This window comes from Leptonychotes weddellii, chromosome 9, assembly GCF_054177405.1.
Source record: "Leptonychotes weddellii isolate Sample4059 chromosome 9, ASM5417740v2, whole genome shotgun sequence".
In the NCBI taxonomy this organism is placed as follows: domain Eukaryota; kingdom Metazoa; phylum Chordata; class Mammalia; order Carnivora; family Phocidae; genus Leptonychotes; species Leptonychotes weddellii.
The window spans coordinates 67,807,305-67,831,759 of NC_138377.1; the positions used below are offsets into that span (position 1 = coordinate 67,807,305).

General features: G+C 42.6%; 1 protein-coding gene across 1 annotated transcript in view; it reads right to left on the reverse strand.

The window, feature by feature from the left end:
• RYR3 (ryanodine receptor 3) overlaps positions 1 to 24,455 on the reverse strand; it is a 483,582-nt gene that overhangs the window by 266,742 nt on the left and 192,385 nt on the right. Inside the window, exon 4 of the mRNA XM_081831839.1 lies at positions 676 to 750. Within this exon, the coding sequence (XP_081687965.1) occupies positions 676 to 750 (75 nt within the window). The remainder of the gene's footprint in view (positions 1 to 675; positions 751 to 24,455) is intronic.

Genomic DNA, 24,455 nt, shown 5'->3' on the forward strand with positions numbered 1-24,455 from the left:
GCCCTGCCAAAGATCTGCAATATCTCTATTTTACAAATTGCATTGACTTCAAATTTGAACAATTTTTCTCCTCTTCCATTGAGTTATCCCCATTTTGGTTGATTCTGGTTCTAGAGCCCTAACTAGTTACAGCTCGATGAGTTTTCTGTGACTGCTCCGTATCTTCCTATCGCCTCTGGATTCACATAATACCTTCAAACGATTCCAGGACTGAAGGCAATGGATATCATCCCATTTCCTGTAGCTAGTCAAAGGGTTGAAAGTTCACAAAAATCTCATCTGATTGATTTTTCTTCTATGCTGGCTATCCTTATATGCTCAAGAAGTCCATTATTTCATGGTTTATTTCTTCATCAAGTCAACAAATATTTATTGAGCATCTAGTATGTCAAGGCACTGTCCTTAGTAGGGTTGGGTTTAGTGAAATTAAAAAAAAAAGACATGGTCCTCTGCCTCATGGAGTTGGGGGGGGGGTGGTCAAACATTAAGCAAATACATAATTGCAAAATGAGATAAACTATATGAAGGAATTGCAAAAACAGTGTGTTCTAATTATTTACATTGCAAATTATTTCCACTGTTAATGTAATCTACAAGCTTGTTGGTTTCCTATACTTTCTCCCCTCTTTTTCCCTCCTCTTTGAATGGTGAAAGCAGACACCCGGATGTACTTACCATTCCGCTGAAGGAGTGCCGCAGGAGAATCGCGTGGCCATATAGCAGGGTCCTGTGGCCACCCCCTTGTGCTGCCTGTGGGGAAGGACAAGGAAAAATGTCAGCACAGGGCTTTTGTGGTCCCTCTGAGAGCAAAGCATGACAAGAATTCTGGAAGACAGACTACAGAGAAAAGACCCATGGCAAAGCTCCCAAAGAATTCATTCTAGAAGTGAGTGGCTAGCCTACGGGCAAGGGGGAGACGGTGACCACAGCCATGCAACATCCTTGGGAGAGGGTGTGTGAGGCCAAACCTCCTCTTGGAAATGTCCCCTGCCCAGGATCAGCAGCAACCCCGAGCTGTTCCACCAGAGAAGCATATAAATGAGATAGGTACTGCTTACCTTCCTTTGAAACTTCTCAGAAGCGTTCAGAGTGAGAGAGAGAAACAAATGTGATGTAACTCTAGCCTAGCGACAGAAAGGCAGCTTGGGGGACAGGCATATGGTCACATTCTGTACCCTGCGGTCTTTTCCCTTCAAGGCACTTGGCCTTCTGCCCAATCACTTAAATGGGTCCTATTTACCCAGATCTCACCATTCCAGATGGCTCTGAAATCCAGGACTTTCAAAGGGCAACCAGTAATGCAGAAATAGACCCATCGGTTGAGGGGCCTTCTTGGTACCTTCTCTGCCTCCCCGGACAGCCCCATCTTGGCTGTTCACTCAGTGGCAGCCAATCAGCAGGAAAGGCACAAGAGGAGAGATAGCCTAACATAAAGCCACTGTGTCTGTTGCTTTTTCCCAGAGTCTGAGCCACACATCACTATCTGAACTGAATAGCACACGATCAGAGACAAAACTATTATTTATCATGGAAAAAACTGAAATCTACAAGAAATCCTACAATTTTTTGGCATCAACTTTTTCAACCTTTTACCTAAATCTCTTCCTATCCTGTTGCCCTCCCCTCAGAGACAGTCAAATAGTTTTGATCACACACCCCTTTTAGGAAAAAATATTTGACCACAGGACCCCACCCCTAATGCACAAAAATATTTGAGCAGAGGACCCCATCCCTAATGCACAAAAAAAGTATCCAAAGCCTGAGATGGAAATGAATCATAAAGAGAGATTCTAACATTTGCCTTCTATATGCCAAGGGCACTTCTTAGGCACCTTATTTTATTCAGACCCGCATACCAGCAGCCCTAGAGGCTGGTTTGAGGTTCTGCTCCACTCCTCTCCTGCGCCTACCCTCCCTCAGAGCAATGAGCAATGAAGGGGAAAGCCAGGGGTACGGAGAGCAGCCTCAGGTCTGAATAATAAGTCTAGAGTCATTTTATTTCAACTCTATTTGGATTAAAAGAATCACTCTGTCAAAGAGATTATCTTTTCATGTCATACCAGGAACCTAAAGAAAAGAAAAATGATAGACGTGGTATCATGTTTTTTAAAAAGCTGATAACCATATATAAATGGGGCTGTACTTTTTCCTCACAGCTTGGAGAGATTTAAGGGCTCCCAGGCTTCAATACGATGGAGAAATTAAACGTTCTTTGTGCTGTTTCCAAATTTCTTGAAATCATTCGAACTAACATCAGTTGCTGTATTTACAAATGTGTCAACAGCTATGTTAAAATTAGTCATACCAAGTAATTTTTACATCCTGTCAGTCTGATATTTTCCCCGCACACCTGCAATATTAGAAGCTAATTGATAGCGCATGATGACTTACGTGTGGGAGTGTGCTCCCAAACTGGTCCCGTGTCTCCAACTGAACTACCGACTACATTATATGTCCTGGTGTTAACCGTGGGTCACACCCTCGTCTTTGTTCCCATCAACTCAGCGAGCAAACTTAAAAAGAGTCCAGCGTCGCTGACCACAAAAAGTGGCACGGAAGAGCTCCATGTTCCTCCTCTTCTCTGGCACTGCTGGAAACGTCTCCTGGCCCTCGTGTTCTTTATTATGGTGCCAACAGAAAAGCAGAGAGACTAAGTCCAGGCGCCCCACTGGGACTGAATGGGACGGCACTGTGCAGCACCTGGGACCCTTCCCAGCCGGACTCCTCCCTCTGCTAGGGCAGTGGTTCTCTCTCTGTCTGCTGGTTAAAACTTAAGCCACTGGACCCTGCTCCGCAGCACTTGCTTCACTAGGGCCAGGGGTGGAGCCTGGGAACTGGCATTTCTAACAAGTTCCAGGGGACAGGACACTGAGGTTGTTGGTCCAGTGATGACATTCTGAGAACCACTGCTTAAGGATCAAGCTTCAGTGCTTGGAAGAGGAGAGGAGCTTTTTCTGAGAAGCTTTGATAATCATCATCCTGGGAGAGCTACTCTGGGCACACACTATATGTAGGCGCTTTACATAACATCGTAGCCCATCCTCCTGACTTTCCTAAGTAGGAATAATTTCCCCCATTTATAATGTGAGGAATTTGAAGTTCAAAGAGGGTAAGTATCTTGCCGTCTATCACCGGGCTGGATGTGGTGGTGGGGGGAAGTGAACTCCTAGTTCACTCCAGAACTTGAGCTCATTTCGCTCTAGTTTCTATAACGTCTTCATTTGCCTACTGTGTACAAAACCCGTGTACGAAGTAACCAGGGAAGCAGGAGAGGGAGATACTTCCTCAGCTCCTGGAGGAAGGTGAATTGATACAGCGGGGGTTTCGTGAGCACTAAGCATACAGCGGCCACAGAACTATGCCAAGTGTGACACATGAACGATCTCACTTTCTATTTCCCATTAATGCTGTGACATAACTAGAGTAATTATCTCCATTTTAGAGCAATGCAAACTGAGGCTTCAAGAGGTTAAGTAACTTGCTCAAAGTCATACAGGTTCCAAGGGCAGAGTTGGGATTTAACCATATGCTATATGTTGTCTCCCTCTTGGGAGCCTGGTCTAGAAAGTCTAGAAAGACTTATGAATTAAAAAACCCATGTTACAAATAGGAAACAATCTGCCTATTAAAACAGATGAAATCAAGGAGCATTGGAATAGACCAGGAAGGTAAAAAGGTGTTGAGGAATAACTTTATCGATAAGGTAGATCCTGACAGGTCCGAGTGTTGGTCATCAATGAGAGTAGGAAAGAGGAACCCACGTGAGCAAAGGCCTGGACGTGGAGAGTATGAAGTGCATGTGGGGACTAGCCGATGATTCGCTGACTAGCACTGGGGTCGGCTGAAATGAGAGGGAACATCTGGAAAAAAGTTAGGGCACAGGCGCGGGGCAGTCGGATTATGGAGGACTATGACTGCCAGTTCCACAGCTACCGGGACACTGGCGTAGGGGTCTTGTTTGTTTGTTTGTTCTGTTTTTCTTACTGGTATAGGTTTTTAAAAGGAGAGTGTCACAATCAAAAATGTACCTTCGGAAGGTAACCCTGACCACACAATGGTGGAAGAATTGGAGGCATCAAACCCTAGGGACAGAAAAGATCATTCTTTCATTCCATTTCCATGACAACAGGAGAATGTGGACCAAAAATCTTGCTGTCAACCTTTACTCCTTCCCCCCTCTCAGGCTCCCCGATCAAGCCAAAGCACCTCTGGGTGCCATCTTTGAAATCTATTCTATACCCAAGTATTCAGCTTGCTGCTGCCAGGCTGGTTCAACCTACTGCCTGTTTCACCTGGACAATAATAGCCTCCTAACTCTGCTGCATCCATACTCCCACTCCCTCTTATAGTCTGAACCAACATGGCAGCCAGAGCCATCTTTTTACAGCTGTCCTTCTTGTTCAGCTCCCCCCACCCCCCAACACACCACCCACTGTGGCTCCTTTTCACACTCAGAAGTGCAACATCCTCACCATGGCCTCCAAGACCAGGCATCAGGATTTGGCAAATTTTCTCTGTCAAAGACCAGGCAGTAAAGGTTTTAGGCTTTACAGGGCACACGTGGTCTCTGTCACACAGTCTTTTTTACTTCAACCGACTTTTTCAAAACTTAAAAACCATTCTTACCTAGAGGGCTATCCACAAACAAGCCGCAGCCTGAGTATGGCTGCGGGCCTTGGTTGCTGATCCCTGCTGTCCTTGATCTGGTTCCCTTCCAACTCTCTGACGTCAGCACCTACCATGAGCACGCTCCCCATCACCACCTCTGCTCCAGCCACTTGGAACGCCCTCTGTTGTTCAGACTAGGATGCTCCCTCCTATAACAGGGCCTTGGCACACATGTTCCCCTCCACCTGGAATGTTCTTCCTCCAATACCCTCATGGCTTATGCCCAGTCTTCATTCAGTTCTGTGCTTACATATCTCATTAGAGAAGCCTTCCCTGATCACCCCCTCTGAAAGAAAAATCACCCTTATTCTATCTTAATTTGCTGATGTATTATTTCTTGAGACATTTATTATTAGCTGATATGAATTCCTGTTATCTCTGATATGTATCTCTCCTCTGCCACTCCCAAGCATATGAAAGCTCCGTGCATCTGTTGTGTCCTCTGCCACGTCAACATCACTTTTATCAGTGCCCGGCAATGAGGAGGCACTCATATTCATATTTCCTGAATGAATAAATAATAATTACACAAAGTGGTCTTTTTGTCTCCCTTTTACAGATGGGAAAAGAGAAACTTTCCCATATTCGGCTTGTAGGCAGCGAGCGTGGATTTGAACCTGGGTCGAACTACATTTTCTACTAACTCTTTCCACAGTTTGACTCTAATTCTGAAATAACATTCCAGGAAAGATGTGATATGCTCCACAGAAGACTGCACGGGCCTGTTCACAGGGGCTCCAGACCTCAAGACTTCGAGGCTTCACTGGGATAGCAGTCCTGTCCCTCCACAAGTGACCTCCACTGTCACCACTGATGGGAGGAGATTACTTGGTACCACCTCACAGGACGGGGGTGGGGCAGGACAAAGCTGGTAAAAGCACCCTGATGCCAGGTCCAGAGGAAACATGTTCCACTAGATCATTAATTCAATCATCTTGCCTGTAATTTTAAAATTAATTCCATCCTTGACATTTCTTTTGGTGGTTACCAGAAGATGGTGCCTCCCAGTAAGATAAACCTGATGTGGCAACAAACAAAGGGTCACAGTGCTCTCCAGCCATACGTATTTCAAGACTGTTAGGCCTCTAAGCTACCTTCTTTTATAATCTGGAACCCCAATTCCTCTTTTTGGGTCCCAGGCTCTGGGAAGGCTCTCTGGTGAATGTAATATACCTCATGAAAGGCTTTAGAGGCCACCTTCCTGGGAGAACGTGGAGGGCATGAAAGCATTTGTTGGATGCAGCCGTACATGCTTTCATTTTCCCTTCTGCACCTCTGTTCTACTCTTTTAGGCTATCAAAGAAAAAAAGAAGCCTTTCTAGAAGGTCACAGAGCACTATTTCCTGAACGTGCTAGAGGCCCTTTACATTGCTCAGGAGGGCTGCATTTCCTCTAATACAAGTGACAACTAATAACGATGCCAGATAAGTAAAAACCAAAAAAACAAAACACCCCAGTAACACCTAACAGTACAAAGGCAGGTAACTATTTTCAGTTAGAAAACGGAGTCAAAGATCCTATTCATGACTGATAAAAAATATTCAATTTTTAGGAATGTACTTAGATGAGTTAAACCTTCAGAATGAAACCACAAACCTTTATTCTATAAAATATAATTTGATTTGTGAAATGGAAAGGTGTACTTTGTTACAGAATAAGAATACCAATATTTGTAAATGCCTGTTCTTCCAAATTTAACTTACAGATTTAAGGCAGTTTTAATGAAAATTCCAATAGAGTATTTTGCAATTCAACAAACTTGCTATAAAATTGACCTGGCAATATGAACATTAAGAAATTTTTATCCTAAAAGGCAACTAAGTTTTAGTAAATGTTATGAAGTAAAATTAATTAGTTCATTCTGGTACTCGTTCAAAAAGAACAATGTAGCACAAGATAGGCAATCCATAAACAATTATCAAGTATAGCCTGTGATAAAGCAGATTTTTAGTACATTGGCGGGGGTGGGGGGAGGCATGATTATTAAGCAAATGTCTCCGCAATAGGTGGAGAGCAAATAAAAAAGCATTCGGGAAGAGCCACAGGAAATATAAAAGATTCTGGATGGATAACAGAATTAAATATTTCATTTTAAAATTAAATTCTAGAACAACTAGCACGTAATAGAATGGTCCACATTCCTTTACAGACCTAATATTTATCCATGCTTTGAAACAGATGCACTCCAAGCAAACAAAAAACAGATAAGATTGTACCAAAATCACTGAACTTCAGAGCACTGGAAACATTTAATAAATTACAGAATACTTTGTATCACTATGACAAATGGGTTAACATCTTGTTGAGATGTAAGAAACAAACTAAGCCTCAAGTAAAGAAACAGGCAAAGGATATGAATAAAAGATTCCTATCAGGAATAAAATTAAAACAGATGGAAGGGATTTTTTATCTCTTCTAGTAATGAAAGGAATGACAACGAAAGCAATTTTTATACATCATTTTACATCAACTAAATTTGCAAAAAAATGGGAAAAACACAGTGCTGTCAGAGCTGTAATTTAGCTGGAGTGAACCCCCACAAGGTGACACTGAGCGCAACACTTGTGTGTGGCAATGTGGTAATACAAGAGCCATAAAGAGGTCCGTAACCTTTGCTGTAGTAATTTCACTTCCGGGAGTAATTCAAGAAACGCAAAAAAGTATGCACACTGTTGTAATAAGAGCATTATAATGGAGGCAAATGAAACACCTGGAAGGAGCCTAAATGTCCAAAAGAAAAATGTTGCCTAGTAATCATGGGCTTCTTCAGGATGTTCTATCCCATAGCCATTAAAGAAGTCAATTACAGAGGCTACCAGAAACACAGAGAAATGTGTTGTGACATGTCACTGTGAAAAGGCAGAATGCAAAATGCCTTCAACTGTTAATGCATATGCAAGAATGATAAAGAAACCTATAAAAACACAATAGCCAATTGGCTGGTTGCAGAACCAATGGAGACTTCCAAATTTTTAACACTACTATCATGTCATTTCAATAAAAAAACGCATGCGTGTTGGGGGCAACAACTGTTGGCGTGTGTTTAAAGAAGTGGAGTGCTCTAAAAGTGTTTTGTCTATTTGTTAAAACTGCATTTGCTCAAGGATGTCATTAGCTTGCCAGAATCCTCAGTGAATGGCTTTCCCTGCCTGAAGGGCTGATGGCAAGGCATAGCAGTATGCCTTCTTTTCAGCATTGATCCAGAGTCTAGCTCTTTTCTGGTGTTAAGTGGAAACTCCACAGAGGCAGTCTTTATCCAAGACCCCTCTGACCCCCTCCTTAGTTCCCTCAGGCCCAGCTCCAGACTCTAGAGGAAAAAAATCTCTTGCCACAGAAACTCACTCCTGCTGGAATCCCAAACACACAGGTTCCTCTGACTGTCCTTTGAGGACCTTTCACATTGGATCCCATCCTTGTTCCTGGAGACTTGGTTTCTCCACTACTCCATGCTTCCAAGGCTGCCTCCCCCAGCTGCTAGACTCCAGGTCCACCTCCCCCTATTGCTACAGGCTAGCCCATTACCCCCCTCTGGTCAAACTCCCAAGTCCCCACTTTTCTAAGAGGGGTGGGCAGATGGGATGGGACAATACTTCCCCAGCTCAAAGGGCAACAAAGAAACTGATGGGGCATTTTCCAAACAGGTCTTGGATTATACACTCCTGGTAGCAGGGACAATTTTTCTTCTTTAATGATAATTAAGTAGTCCATTGAAATTTAGAAAGTGTGGGATGGGAGGGCACATGCATGATTAGTTTGACTTGTGCTCTGAAGTCAGAGTCAGGGAAGAGGACAACAGATAAGCACATTCTAGTTATCCGAATTCCCTTACTATGTGTGACATCCCAGAGAGCCCAGTGCAGGCCACTAAACACTTTTCTTGACTGCCTTTTCTGGATCAGATACTCTACTCGAGGTAACTGCCAAATCCAGCTTTTCCTGGGCTCCGCCTCTTGGGATATAAAAACACTATAGAAGCACAAGGGACCATTCTTCTAATTCGACACCTTGATTTTCTATTTGTAACGGGATGGTTAATACGGATCTAAAACTCTTAGAGGAGCCTGAACCAGTGTCTACAGAAAGCCACACCTTCAGGACAGAATCTCCTGCCTCTAAGAAATCCTTCAAGTGAGTCTAGGGGGCAACTCAACCAGGACAGTGCAGGCCTTTAAGCTAAATGTACTTGCAAGGAGGCCATTTCCTTGGCATCGTTGACGGGACTCGGGATATCGCTAAAAATGGAAATAATGAAATAGAATTTTAATGAAGTTTAGAAAAGAGAAGGAAGGTGGGCCATCTGACAGCCCCACCTCCCCAAGTTCAGTGATCATGGCAGTCTCCCCAGTTGCCTTTCCAAAACCACAGGCTCACATGGCAGAGGCTGTGAGGCACAATAGGACCCCCCCCGAGAGAAAAGGCTGACTCGGGTTGGCTGAAGGCCTGTGGCAGTCACTGCTCCTTCTGCTACGCGCTCTTGCAGCAAGGTATGCAGGAGGGTGGGACTCCAGGGAGCCCCACCTCCTACACCCTCAGTGCTTCCCCCTCCCATCACCTCCTATCACAGGACTGAAGAATGGAATGCTCCAAAAGCTATGCCTAAAAACAGGCTATTCTCCATTCTTTCATTTTTTAAGTAGGGAGGACACAAAACCAACAATCCATCCCCAACCACCTACGACCAATGCCGAATTTACCATTCCCACAGCTTATAATTCATTCAATTCAGCCAACCCACCCTCTTGGAAGCACCTAGAATTATTTTTCCTGGGTGAGAAGACTCTGGCAATCTCATTTTTGTTCAGCTCATAACTTTCCCAGTCACATGGAAGTATTTCAGGACAAAAGGATGAAAGGCCACAGCCTGATTTGAGAAACTAAGTTCTGGGTCATGAGCATCATCTACAGCAAGAGGCTACACAGCAGGGAGGTAGTCTGTTCCAGGAAAAAGCCCCTCCTACACCAATCTGGCCCAAATCTTATACAGATTTTAGTAAGTAAAATCTGAGAGATAGCTCAGATAAGCTGCGGACTGAAGAGAAGCTTTGGCGGTGACCCGGAATTCATTTTTTCCTGTGAGCACTTAAATCCATGAGAAAGAAGAGTCCTTGCACGGTGCAGACTTAAATCCCAAATGCACAGCTGAAGACAACCGAGGAATCTCCTTTCAAGTCTCTAAAAATAAGTTTTTGATCCATGAGAATCTATGTAGACAGGTGCAACCATTTCCCCTCCCCCCTCTCCCAATCCATGGAGTTTGGGGGACAAATCAAATTACTTTGTGAGGTTCCCAGTAGGGCCAGGATTTCACAAACACGTATTCTTTTCTTTTTTAAATATTTTATTTATTTATTTGAGATAGAGAGAGCACAGAGGGAAAGGGAGAGAGAGAGGGAGAAGCCGACGCCCTGCTGAGCAGAGAGCCGGGTGCAGGGCTGACTGAGCCACACAGGCGCCCCTCACAAACACTGATTCTGAAACAGGAAGATAAGCCTTCTCCATGGTGGGGAAAGAGCTGGCTGTTGGGATGCTTCTAAATTCAGCACAGGGTCATTCTAGAAACATCTGTGCTTTCCTTTGAACATATATGTCCCAGGGAAACCAGACAGCCAGAATGGCAGCTCTAACACATATTTCTTTTTATGGTATCTTTTAAGAGAACAAACTGACAGGAGATATTTGTCAGGGTAGTAATGACATTTAGATTGATGGCAAGTGTACTTTAGAAAGAGGTGAAGCAATAATTTTTTTTCTCTGAATTAATGTTCCCCCCTTTGTCCCACAGCTGACTAACAGACTTCTAAGAACCTGACATTGCCCACTTCATTCTTTACATAAAAGCAGCCCAGCAGCCGGATTTGTTTTCCAGTCACTGCTCTGGTTTTGATTCAAACCACACATACTCATCATTCATCAGGCCTCTGATGAAACAGTGGACCAGTGGCCACATAGGGTCAAGACTAAGCACTCTGCCCAATCATGGCCTTTCATCCAAGCTAACATATACTGAATATTTTCTACAGTGAGTTTAACATCTGAAAGGTAAGATTACCTTGATGTGAAAAAAATCAAACACTGTCTCTAATCTACTATTTCTCTAGGAAAAAAAAAATCTTTGTTCATTCTATGGATAATAAAATAGGAGTAAGTTTTTATCATAAAACCGCCATTTAATCCTACTGTGTGCAAACACTTTTACCCATGTGGTCTATGAGGCAGAAAATGAAATCAATTCTCTTTAGATTTTTTGATCCTCCTTCCTTTCTCCTGCACTCCTTAACTTTTTTTTTTTTTTCCCTCTCTCCCGGATGTTCTTTCATTCCTCATACCAGTCCCAATTATGATTTTGCTGGACAGAGATCAATTCATCCTATTCTCTCTACATCCATACAATAAGCCCAGGGCCATATATTATCTGAGAAACAAACGCAGAGCCTGATCTTTCCTTGAAGTATACGAAGTGGCCTTGGGTGGAGAAGCTGATTCCTAAGAGTTCTGTGTACGTATGGGCCTGTGTAAGGATAGGAATATAGGTGCCCCTAATACTTTCTATCTGTTCTGCTCTGAGAACAATAGCACAATTCTTCTGAACATCTCATGGACTGATTCTAGACAAGTAATCTTCAATCCCGGCTATCTATCAGAATCACTGGTAGAGCATTAAAAATGAAAACAAAGCAAGCAAAACAAATCCCCTCTAGCACAAAATGCTGGGCCATTCTCTAAGATTCTCATTTGTAGGTCTGTGATGGGGCCTGGGCTCTCCGTTGGTTCCGATTACTGCCAGTCTCGAGAATCACCCCTCGGGAACTCCTCAGCCACACTGGAGACCTCATCCAAGTAATCTGCATGATATTTACAGTCAGCAAGTACTTCTCTGTTCTCAGAACTGTCCTTCTGGACTAGTGATTGACTGTCCTTTTAGCGTTTCTCTAGAACCCCACTGAAGCAAAAATGAATATGTTTCTTCCCCTTGTCCTTGACAGCTTTAGTCAAACTAAAAATGGACTTTCTCTGCTCCTCTGTCTCCGAGCTCTGCTGGCATCTTTGTGACAGATGGAAAGACAAAAATCCCTACCTTCACATATGTGTGGTGAGTCCCACCATGACCACCCCCAGACCCCCCTCTTCACCATGTCGAAGGGCAGCTAGACTCTTCCTGGGCTGTCTCATCCATATTCTGGACCTCCTTGCCCACCAGCCTGGACTCCACTGGGCCTGGGAAAAGATAGAGTTTACGGCAAAGAACAGAGCAATTTAGGGGCAAGGTCTTTTACTTTTCTTCTCTTACTATTGGGTCATTCCTCTCCCTAGTCAGTCATCTCTGCTCTGTTTTCACTCTGGTTCTGTGCTTTCTAGGTCCCCTGCCCTGAAGGGTGTACTTCAGCATTCTGCATTTTCTTATTTACAACATTTACAGTTTATAATTTTATGACTTAGAATTTTTACAATTTAAAATTTACAGTTTTTCTACTTTTCTGTGTCTGCAAGGTTCGTGTCTCTTAGAGGTGTTCTGAATCCTCTAACACTTGAGCAGTGCTATCACATGGCTGCTTTCAAAGGCCCACGTTTCAGAGGTCTAGCTTAGGTCTCAATGTTCCAGCCACCGCCTAGCTCTCTGTCAAAGAGAAAAATAACAGTGTTTTGTTTGTTTGTTTTTTTAAAAAGAAGTCTTCTCTGCTGATCTTTGACTGGAAGCCAGGAAATGGATAGAGCAAAGCACCATTGGATCTATTTTTCTCCCCATTGTGCAGAGAGTAAATTCATCACCCTGACATTGGAAGGATAACCTACTAAGACTGACAGTAAAACCCAACTTCCCTTGAGCCACAAGAGAAACTTTGTTGGGCAAGGGAAAGAAGAGATATTAAAATTAGCAACAGCGATCTGTGAGAGGAGGAGGGGAGCAGCTCAGAAACATGGAGTATGGTTCACAATCCGAACCCAAAAATAAAACTAAACTCCAGTTGTGCTGACATTTGCCTCCTTCAATGGCTGGAGAAAAATCAATCAATCAATCATTTCCCAGTGGGGTTGGTAGTTACCATTAATGTAACGTGGTGACTTGGCACTGAAAATAACATTACAAACAATGAATTATCTGAAAAATAAAGAAAAGGATCTCATTTACAATAGCATCAAAAACAGTAAAATACTTAAGAATAAATTTAACCAAGGAGAGGTGAAAGTTGTTTAGACTGGTAAGTATAAGACATTGATACAAGAAACCAAAGAAGACACAAATAGATGTAAAGGTTTCCTGTGTTCCTAGATTGGAAGAATATTGTTAAGATGTTTATACTACCCGGGCGCCTGGGTGGCTCAGTTGGTTGGGCGACTGCCTTCGGCTCGGGTCATGATCCTGGAGTCCCGGGATCGAGTCCTGCATCGGGCTCCCTGCTCGGCAGGGAGTCTGCTTCTCCCTCTGACCCTCCCCCCTCTCATGTGCTCTCTCTCTCATTCTCTCTCTCTCAAATAAATAAATAAAATCTTTAAAAAAAAAAAAGATGTTTATACTACCCAAAGTCATCTATAGATTCAATGCAATCTCTATCGAGATTCCAATGACATTTTTCACAGAACTAGAAAAAACACCTAAAATTTATATGGAACCACAAAAGACCCCCCAAAGCTAAAGCAATACCGGGAGAGAAGAATGAAGCAGCAGACACCACAGTTCATGATTTCAAGCTTTATTATAAAGTAATCAAAACAGTATAGTACTGGCGTAAAAATAGATATACATAGACCAATGGAACAGAATTGAGAGCTCAGAAATAAACCCACACATACACATTCAACTAATACTTGTCAAGGGAGTCAAGAATACTTGATGGAGAAAACACAGTCTGTTCAATAAATGATCCTGGAAAAAGTGGATATTTAAATGTAAAGAACAGGGGCGCCTGGGTGGCTCAGTTGGTTAAGCAACTGCCTTTGGCTCAGGTCATGATCCCAGAGTCCTGGGATGGAGCCCCACATCAGGCTTGCAGGGAGCCTGCCTCTCCCTCTTCTGCTCCCCCTGCTTGTGCATGCTCTCTGTCAAATAAATAAAACTTTAAAAAAAATGCAAAGAACAAAACTGGACCCCTGTCTTATACCACTCACAAAAATTAACTTGAAATGGATTAAAGACTTAAATGTAAGACCTGAAACCATATAACGCCTAGAAGAAAACATAGGCAAAACTCCTTGATATAGGTCTTGTCAATGGATTTTTTTGATATGACACCTAAAGTACAAGCAACAAAATGAAAAAAATAAACAAGTGGGACTATGCCAAACTAAAAATCTGCACAGCAAAAAAACAACAAAGTGAAAAGGCAACCTACAGAATGGAAGAAAATATTAACAAATCATGTATCTGATAAGGAGTTAGTATCCAATGTATAAAAAACTCAGACAACTCAATAGCAAAAAAAACTCTTAAATAATCCAATTAGAAAATAAGCAAAGGACCCAAATAGACCTATCTTTTCAAAGACGACATGAAAATGGCCAACAGATACATGAAAAGGTGTATGACATCAATAATCGCTAGGAAAATGCAAATTAAAACCACAATAAGAGGTCATCTCACACCTGTCTAAATGGCTATCATCCCCCCTTGGCAAAAAAAAACCTCCAAGGGATAACAAAGCGGGCGAGGATATGGAGAAAAGGGAATCCTTGTGCACTGTTGGTAGGAATGTAAATTGATACAGCCCCTGTAGAAAACAGTATGGAGGGTCCTCAAAAAATTCAAAATAGAACCACCATATGATCCAGCAATGCCACCTCTGGGTATCTATCCAAAATAAATGAAATTACTATATTGAAGAGATATCTGCACCCCTGTGTTCACTGCTGTAAGCATTATTTACAATAGTCCAGACATGAAAACAACCTAAGTGTCCATCGACATCGACAGATGAATGGATAAAGAAGTTGTGGTGTGTGTATGCATGTTGTGTGTGTGTATATATATATGTATATGTGTGTATACACACACACACAATGGAATACTATTCAGTCACAAAAAAATGTCAGCCATTTGTGACAACATAGATGGACCCTGAGGGTGTTATGCTAAGGGAAATAAGACAGAGAAAAACAAAACTGTATAATCTCACTTATAGATGGAATCTAAAAAGAGGCAAAGTCATAGCAGAGGAGATCAGATCTGTGGTTACCAGAAGTAGTAATTAGGTAAAGGTGGTCAAAAGGGACAAACTTCCAGTTATAAGATAAATCTGTACTGGGGATGTCATGTACAATATGATTGATGACTATAGGTAACGCTGCTATATGGTATATTTGAAAGTTAATGAGAGTACATCCTAAAAGTTCTCATCACAAGGAAAAAAATTTTTTGTGACTACATAAGATGGTGGTTATTCACTAAACTTGCTGTGGTAACAATGTTACAATATATGTATGTCGTCATTATGCTGCATACTTGAAACTTACACAAGTATTGTAAGTCAATTTTATCTCAACACTTAAAAAAAAACCAAACACTATAGCTGATCTCTGCTTATTACTCTTGGAGAGACTGCTGCTGACTAATGATCCCCAGAAACCAGAAGAAGGTAACAGGTTATCTAAGAGAGTCAGTCCAAAGTGAGAGGGAGAGCCAGAGGAACAGATAGACTTTAGCCAAGGCAGCTATAAAAATTCCTGGTAACCTATTACTGCCTACTAATCAATATTCATCTACAATTGTTTATACAGCCTGAAGAATCAAGAAAGATCTTCCTAAGGAAGGGCTTCCTTAACACGCTACAGAATGGTGCCATGAAACCCGAAGATGAAAACGGCATACAGTAGGTATGCCAAAGGTGCTTTTTATTTTTTTATTTTATTTATTTATTTTTTAAAGATTTTATTTATTTATTTGCGAGAGAGAGAATGAGAGACAGAGAGCACGAGAGGGAGGAGGGTCAGAGGGAGAAGCAGACTCCCTGCCGAGCAGGGAGCCCGATGCGGGACTCGATCCCGGGACTCCAGGATCATGACCCGAGCCCAAGGCAGTCGCTCAACCGACTGAGCCACCCAGGCGCCCCAAAGGTGCTTTTTAAATACAGGGAGAAAGCAGGGCACAGTACAAGATAGCTACAGACACAGGAAATCTGTTACCTCGCAGAGAAACAAAAACAGCTTAATAAGGGCTCACATAAAGGCAGGAAAAACTGAATGAGACTGGAATTATATTGGAGGTAACATTGTGATCTTTATAAAAGAAAGTATCACTAAGGTGCTTGAAGTAATCTCTCCTTTGGTATCATGCTAATATTTCCCCCACTAGCCATGGCGGAGGCTATGGGATATGCATCCCTAACACCAGAGGTTCGTCTCTGACTTGTTCTCCATGAAATGGAACCAGAGTTGTTCAAGTTCATGTTTGTGACAGAAGAATTGAGATGGCTCTGGGCCGCCTTGTTGCCACACTGGAGCAAGGATGCTCTCAAAGACATCAGCAGTAACTTTCAGGAGGCTACCATGCACTCCCTCTGACCAAGCAGAAGGGATCTGGGCATCACAGAGAAAACGATGACTGTATTTTGGAATATGCAGGGTATTTGGAAAGAGACGTGAGTCTAAAATAATACTAAAGCAAGGAATGGGGTGACACAGTGTGGGAAAGGTCACTGTAATCTACAGTCCAGTTTCCAATAGTCTTAAAGTCTTCTCAGTTCAATTTATGATCGCCCTATACTGATGTTATTTTTCAATCACCAGATTATAAAACAAGGACGTAGATTAGAGAGGCTATTTAGCAGGTGGGAGAACTCTGGATAATGTGTTCGGCTCTTGCCACCAATCTGTTACCATGGTGACCCCCGTTGTCCCTTATTGGTGAACTACCATGGGGCTTACCTTTTTTTTTTTTTTTTTTTTAAATCCACTCTGAATATTGTAAGAGCTCTATTTATCTGGGACAGAATGCTGGGCAAGATCTCAAGGGCTACAAACTGGACTTTCTGGAGCCAGGTGGCCCTAGCTTCAAGGAGGCTGGGGACATCGGGGGTAGGGTGTTGTCTCACCTGCCCCTGCTCTGGAACCCACTGGGATGTGTGGGGAAAAGGTGGATTCAGCCCAAGATTCCTTTCCCAGATCAAGTGAGAGCGTTTAGGGTAGATCTTATACATATAAAAGTCTTTTGGTTTGGAGGGCTAGACACATGCACATTTGTTAAAAACAGGATCATTTGGGGCTATATATACCTGCATTTTGTGCTAGAACCTGAAGACAAATGAAAGTAGCTCTTACGGGATGAGACATAGATAAATGTCGAATATGGAAATGTCTTGATTATTTTGGCACACTTCTCAAGATACAGCAATTTCGACATCACTCTGCAGAAGAAGAGACTGCAGTTTTTTTAATTTATTATTAAAGATTTTTATTTATTTATTTGACAGAGAGAGACACAGCGGGAGAGGGAAAACAAGCAGGGGGAGGGGCAGAGGGAGAGAAGCAGGCTTCCCGCGTCCGTAGCAGAGAGGTGGATGCGGGGCTCAATCCCAGCGCCTGGGACCATGACCTGAGCTGAAAGCGGACACTTAGCAACTGAGCCACCCAGGCGCCCCAAGAGATTGGAGCTTCTTAACACGGTTTAATATAAGAAATTAAAATAAACTTTTTCTTCTGTTGGAATGATATTTTAGTAGTAGATCACTATAGCGGAAAATAAATCAAGAAGGACAGATACAAACAGATTCCTCTTATACAAGGGATACATTTGGAAAGACAAGCGCATATGTGGGAAAATGCTGAGTGATGTCTGTCATTCACAAGAAAGAAAAACACCAAGGTCCATTAACAAAATGAAAATGAAAATACATATTTTAAAAAGTGCACACGTCAATGAGTGCTTAGGGACAGACAGACAAATGAGGGAAAGAGACCGGCAGATCTGAGGAGTATTTTGTAATTCCTGTGAGCACAAAACATGAGGCAAAAGGAGATCAGTTGAAACTGGACCTGTGAGGACCAGAATTCAGCAGAGTGAACTTACAGCTCTTGGTTGCCGTGGGAACAGCTCAAGCTAATACAATGGAATAAAAAACTGCAAATGAAGTAAATAATGCCAGAGGTGAAGCAACTGTGGCCTAGGAAGCTCCACCCAGGGAGAGAGACAGCAAGGAGTTTATGAGCGATATGTGCTACAGGTAAGGACTGGGGTGGTAAGACCAGGAAGTGGAGTTCATATAAACAGGTCAAGCCGAGACCGCATTCTCGAGAGGGCACGGAGTACTGCCATCCTACTGTGTCCCTCACTCACTTTGACAGAAATCAGTGCAGCTCATAAATCAGGGATTTGCTGCCAGCAAGGAATAGGAAACAGGGAAGGAGCAGTTGCTCATCCTCCTGGTGACCCAGTTCCATTGCCTGAGGTCAGAGAATCGTAGTTCCTGCTATTTAGACTTGCCCCCAGGCCCTTTGTACCACCCTGGGGTGGGGGGCTGCCTGGGTGGGGTGTGGGAGTCAGAAAAGGCAATCCCTGAGCAGAGCAAGAGATCCTGAAATGCATCTTGCTAAATATTCACCCTCCCTTTCCCCCATTACTGGAAAGCTCTAGAAACAAGCTATTGGATCCATTTCAAGGCTGAGAGAAAGAATAGGAGTTGGAGATATTATACCACCATGTTTATTTCCAAGATGTGTATGCATCCTAAAATTGGACAAGGGTTTGCAAAAATGTCCCTCTCCCAAGCTGGCACGGGGAAACCCCGAGAGGGCAGGACGTGAAGTTGCCAGGGTCCTATCATGGGGAGACAGTTCTGTAGACTCTACTGGGGCAAAATGCTTGCTTCTCTTGCCCCTGAACCACAAGCACAGAGTGCCACATTCCGTTTGAGTCAGTGTCACGGTTCTCTGCCAGACTGACTCAAGGTGCCTCAGTTACTGCAATTCAGTTACTGGTACCCACTGAGAAGACAGAACTTGAAGACTTTTGTACCCCAGCAATAATTCTGGAAATCCCTAAGACCAAGTCATAAGCTTAATGTGTATATATCTAAATAGTTATTTATTTTCTAATTGTTTTTTTAAAGTACTGCATTCAACTTACCTTTCTAATATTTCACCCAAGACAGGAAAAGAGGTACTCCCAGGAATAGTCTTTGCCATGAGTTTCCATCACTGGTACCCCCCACCCTCCCACCCCCGGCCCCCTGCCCCCTGCCCAGACAGCAGGACTCAGGGGACTAGGGAAGAGAAAGCACCTTCTCAAGCCAATTCCCAAAGGCTGTTCTTCAGCTAAAACCGGTGTGGTGCTGGCCACACGGACATGGGAACAGCCCTTCACGCATTCTTTTAGAACGACGTCTCCATTCTCCTGCCCACCATCCTCCACCCACCTCATAAAGGCAGACGAGCAACTGAGAAATGGGGGCAAGGGAACCCAGCCTCCAGCTGCACGTCATTAATACACAGCAGCAGGCCATTCCTACTGACCTGCCAGGTCCACTTTTCTTTCGATAACGAAAAAGGATGTACAATTGGGGCCTAGAAACTCCAAATGCATCCCCCTTGCAACAGATAAGACCTGGAGCGCCCCACCAAGGAAGGGGTGAATAATAAGTCCCACCAACAAGGACACCGACTTGCTCTCTGGGTTTCAGCAGAACAAAACTTTTGTAAAACAACGGCTTTTAAGCCAAACCACGTCTGGTGGTCGGGGGAAACTGCTTAGAACATGGAGTTTGTAAGAATAGGCCTTATGGGCTACAAAGTTCCAAAGCCGCTGCAGTTTCAACATCAGGAGCAAAGTGATCAATAACATAGTCGCCAATTTTATGTTTTGCCCAGTAAGGGCATTTTTTAAATAGAAAGAAGGAAGCTGTCACCTACGCTATCACTATAATTTCCATAAACAAATAAACCAACCAATAAATAATCTGATAACCATTAGACTATAAAAATTGTAAAAAAGACATAATCCTAGAAAATAAAAAAAAGTTAGGGTAGTGCCTGGGTGGCTCAGTGGGCTGAGCCTCGGACTCTGGGTTTCAGCTCAGGTCGTTATCTCAGTGTCCTCTAATCTAGCCCTGCAATGGGCTCTGTGCTTGGCAGGGAGTCTGCCTGAGGTTCTCTTTCTCCCTCTCCCTTTGCCCCTTCCCCTGCGCATCTGTGAGCTCTCTCTCTCTCTCAAATAAATCTTTTAAGAAAAAAAATTAAAAAGGTAGACTTTTCCATTAATGAAGTTAGCTTAATGATACAATTCTTATAATTATTTTCCTGATGACTTGCAAATCCTTATTCCTAGGCAGACAGGGGTCCCAGGACAGTGTCTGAAGATGTCTAGGAGCCACTGATGTAGGTCAGAGGCCACATTTGCTGATGGATGGGCACAACAGGGGGCAGAGAGTGGCAGCGCATAGGCCAGAACTCCCCCCACCCCCCAGCCAGGTACTATGCCCTCTCCCACCAGAGCAACTTCTAGGCACCTTCCCCTCTCCCACTCAGCACCAGCCTAAGGATAGGCACAGGAAACACAAGTAAAAACAGAATCATTCTGCCATCCCAGCCCTCTGAGGTCTTTTTGCCCCAAGGGCCCCCTGAATCTTCTTGCTCTTATTCTTGCTTCCTTTTTCCACAGATTCCACCTGGTCAAAATTCCAGGTTCTTCCATTCTAAAACCACACAATAGTAATCATAGGGATGGGATACTAGCTGCAGGGTTTTTACTCCACTGAGGCTTGACATCCAGTTGAGATCAGGATTTCTTTCGCACCAAGTCAATTTTTGTTCACCAGAATATCCACATAGGTGCCTTCATTAAACTTTCATGAAATGGAAATAAGTTGGAGTTTTTTTCTAATTCATTCAATTCTCCCCACAAATATATAATTTAAACGCTGGTAGCTGTTAAAAAGTAAATTACACGATCAGAGGAAAAGTCTAATAAATAAACTGAAAGGTTTCTCTTCTCCCAGGATTTCTTGAATTCCAAATGTGCTTCATTATTTAAAGGTAAGCAAGGGTTTTAACACAAAAGATCTCACCTAAATTCAAATAGGTTATAATTTAGAATTAAAACACATTCCTTAAAAATGCTGCTGAAATCCATTTTTACAACCCATCTCTGCCCCTGTGCCCCCCAAGTTATTTTTTTTTTTAATTCAGCAAAGTCTCTCATCAATATACCCCACTAAGAATGCAACTATTTACCTAACACAGCATGGGCTCGAGAAAGCTTAGATGCCCCAATCCCTCCTCATTCCTCTAAGAAACTTTAATAAAAATGTTTACATTTTTTTGCAATTAAAATGTCAAAAACAAAACACAGCACAAGGAACTGCCTTTAGTCCAGCCATAGGGAAGAAGCCCAAGCTTTCTAGGATGACTGAGGTCATTAGGACAAGACTAGACTAACAGAGCACTGAAGGTCAACAGCAAGAAAGGAAAGAACTCCAGGGTTTGTGTAACATTAGCAAGGCTAAATGTTACCACATTTGCAAAACACCACCAGAATCACAAAGCCATATCGATTTTAAATATGAGGCACCCTACTCAGAATGAAACCATTTCCCCAAAGAAAAGGCGATTCCACTAAAGCTGAAACACTGTATGGGGGGGGGGGGGGGAACTGGATCGTCAGGGGCTTTAAAAATTCATTCTATGGGTTCTTTCACTTGAAAATGCTTCTACTTGGGATATGAAGAAATGTAAAAAGCTAGTTAACCTTCATGGTTATTCTTAATGGTTGCAAGTAACATTTCGTTCTTCTGCTGGTTCATTTTGGGGATGATGGATGAGAAAGGGAGACTAACTAGCTTTTTCCATTTTGATGATGAATTCCAGCCCTATGGAAGAGCAGGGCTGGAACCCCACGATGGCACTAGGAGAGGGCGGAAGCACTGAGAAGCTGGCGTGAAGGCAAGGCTGCACACTTCCGTTGTTTTAACAAGTTCAAACCTACGGCCACAGGCCATCCAGATCACATGCAGAATAAAAAAAGACTCGAAAAAACAACTTTCAGTGTCTAAACGGGAAAAAAATGACTCCACAGGCGAGCCATTCTCCTAATTGGAGAGCAGCGGTTTTAATAAGCTGCCTGGCAACGAATTTCTAAGTGTGCAGCCACGTCTAATTCCATGAGATTGAAGTGTGTGGTGCACAGCTGTTTTTTTTTTTTTTTCATTGCAGAGGCACGAAGAATGCAAATTGCCTTGAACACTCACACGTGAGAAGCCCAGTTCATTACAAATAAGCTGAAGTCAGTTGTCCATGCAAAGTACATGTATATTAAAGGAGTGAATAACATACCCATTCCGATAGGTCACTGAGCTAGCAAAAATCAAAAACAAAACAGTAAATGGATATTTTAGTGGACGCGGGTCTTGCCGAAAGCTTTCAAGTAATTTGAGGAATCTACTGATGCTTACTGTAGGGGGGGAAAAGAAACAAAACCCAATGAGAATGAAGGGGGTGGATTTCCCACCTGGTGAGTATGTGGTTATTTTAGCTAGAAGTTAGCAGTGGCATTAGATGTAAAAGTTTGTTTTTACTTTTTCCCCCCCCCCCCGGTACAGTGCTGATGTCATCAAGAAACAAGCAAGCAGCATGCCATTGCCTAAATTTGTGTGCAGTACTTTTTCATAATTATATTTACATAAGAAAATCCACCCAAAGAAAATGGTCAGTACCCACATCAGGCAAACTTGGAATTTCTTTTTTCTTAGAAATACTGCAAACAATCATTTCGATTTTTTTTTTTTTAAACCAAAGAGGTACTTTCTTACCATGAACTAAGGTCTTCCAGATGGCATATCTTAATTGACTAGGTTATCAAAAGGCCAGCTCAAAAATGAATTAGGAGTTATTTGCATACATTTTCATAAATGTCAGCTTATCAGAGAAACATTAAAATCCATTATTATCAGCATAAAATCCTAAAATCATAGCATAACATGCGAGAGAACTGTAAGAAGGGGAAAAGAAGGGAGGACGAAAGGGGATATATGTTTAATGACAATTTGGTCTGTGCAAAAACATACTAAAAACCTTAGTTTGGAGGCCTCTCATGATTATTTAATTTCTGAAAATGATGTCTGGCTCTTTGAAGAAAGAAGTTCTGTCAAAGCTACAGAATATATCCAATACATCCCATATTCTTGTACAAGAAAATTTATAGAGGATTCAGGTCTCAAAAAAAAATTAAAATTATATACTTATCACTCCATCTTAGACAGAGTTTGGGAAATTCTTTGTCCACGCCAAGGGAGAAAGAGAATAAACACATTGATTCAACTCTACCTAAAATTATGGGAGCCAGGGTCTCAGGAATAGTGGTTAACACAAACAGGCTACCATTTCCACAGCTAATCAGTGATGGGCTACACACCAGAAAAAGTAAGGTAGCAATGCTTTTCCTTTTTAACTTGGTGCATGGGAACCTTCACACAGGAAGAAGTTCTTTTGCATCTAAGTGGTGTCAGTATTTAGAGATGGTGAAACCAAAGCCCAGAGAAGGTAGGAGATTTGGCGCCATCAGACCTCCAATGGGCAGCGCCAGGACTATACCTAAACCACCTGCCTCCCAGGTTCATCCCTCAAACAGGTTGCCTCCGATGAGCCAATCTGAGTGAACTCTAACACAAGACAGAGTTTAAAGAGTAGTTTTTGACATACAACCTCCCCCAAGCTTTTACATGTAAGAATTATTTCACCCAATAGATTTAATTATTTTTTAAATACAAAAATATTATTTTTGTAGCAGGTATGGACAACTGGCTGTAAGTTAAAATAGAAAGGGAAGCATCCAAAATCAGAATGCTATTTTTCTCCACTTCAAAAGAAAAAGCAGGGCCAAGTCAAGTAAACATTTAATGCCGTGGCATCCTCCTCTACTTAGGAGCTAGGTAGGGGTAATATCCCCAGGATGAACCACCTCACAGGCACTTGTACTGTGCTGGGGGTGGGCTCCCGAGTGCTGGTGCTAAGGACGTGCTTGGGGAGCCTGAGGCAGTGGCTTTTACCAATGAGGGCAAAGAAAGGTCGGACTTGAACACCTAATGGGGCTATTTCGGCATATCCTGGCTACCCTGGCTTTAGGGTATATATGGGCAAGTCCTAGGACTTGTATCATAATACATGCAGAAGTGACTTTGCAGTTTTTCTCCAAAGGAAATCTTACGTACTATTCTAAAGGTGAGCTAATGCCTACTGTTAGATTTGATTCATTAAATGATTTCTCTTTTAAAAAAATGTCAATGGGGATGAGGTTTATCTAGAACTGTGTACGTAGTTCCTCCATCAGTCTTGTTCCCTTTCCATACACATACCAAAATAAATTCTCATTCTGGCTATTGGCTGACAACTAAGAAAGGAAGGCAAAAACCTCAGATTGAGGGGCTAAATCTGGATAATGGGGTATCCCGTCTCTCCTACAATCTAGAAATGGTGGGAATTTGCTTTCTTCATTCTGGATGAGTTCATACAAGATCTCTACCTCTGGGCACAGCTAGAGTTCAGACTTTAGTCAAGGGGCTTCTAACTCTCAGCAGCACCTGTTTTGATTTGTTCCTTACCGACCAGTCTCAGGGTGGATGTATCTTTTGCAGATTCTTTTTAAATAATGTTGCCACATTTCTGTGACTTTATAAAATGGATCAATGTCCTGAACTTGACTACAAGCTAAGTATCTCAGGACATGTATTTTAATGACCTTTACACGAATACAGCATAATGTGAGATTAAGTCTCACTGCTGGTTCTAAGGTCACCTGGTGCGAGGAGACAATCTCTAGATCCTCAGAAGGCGCAGGCTCATCCTCCTCAGACAGGGCAACTGCACTGTAG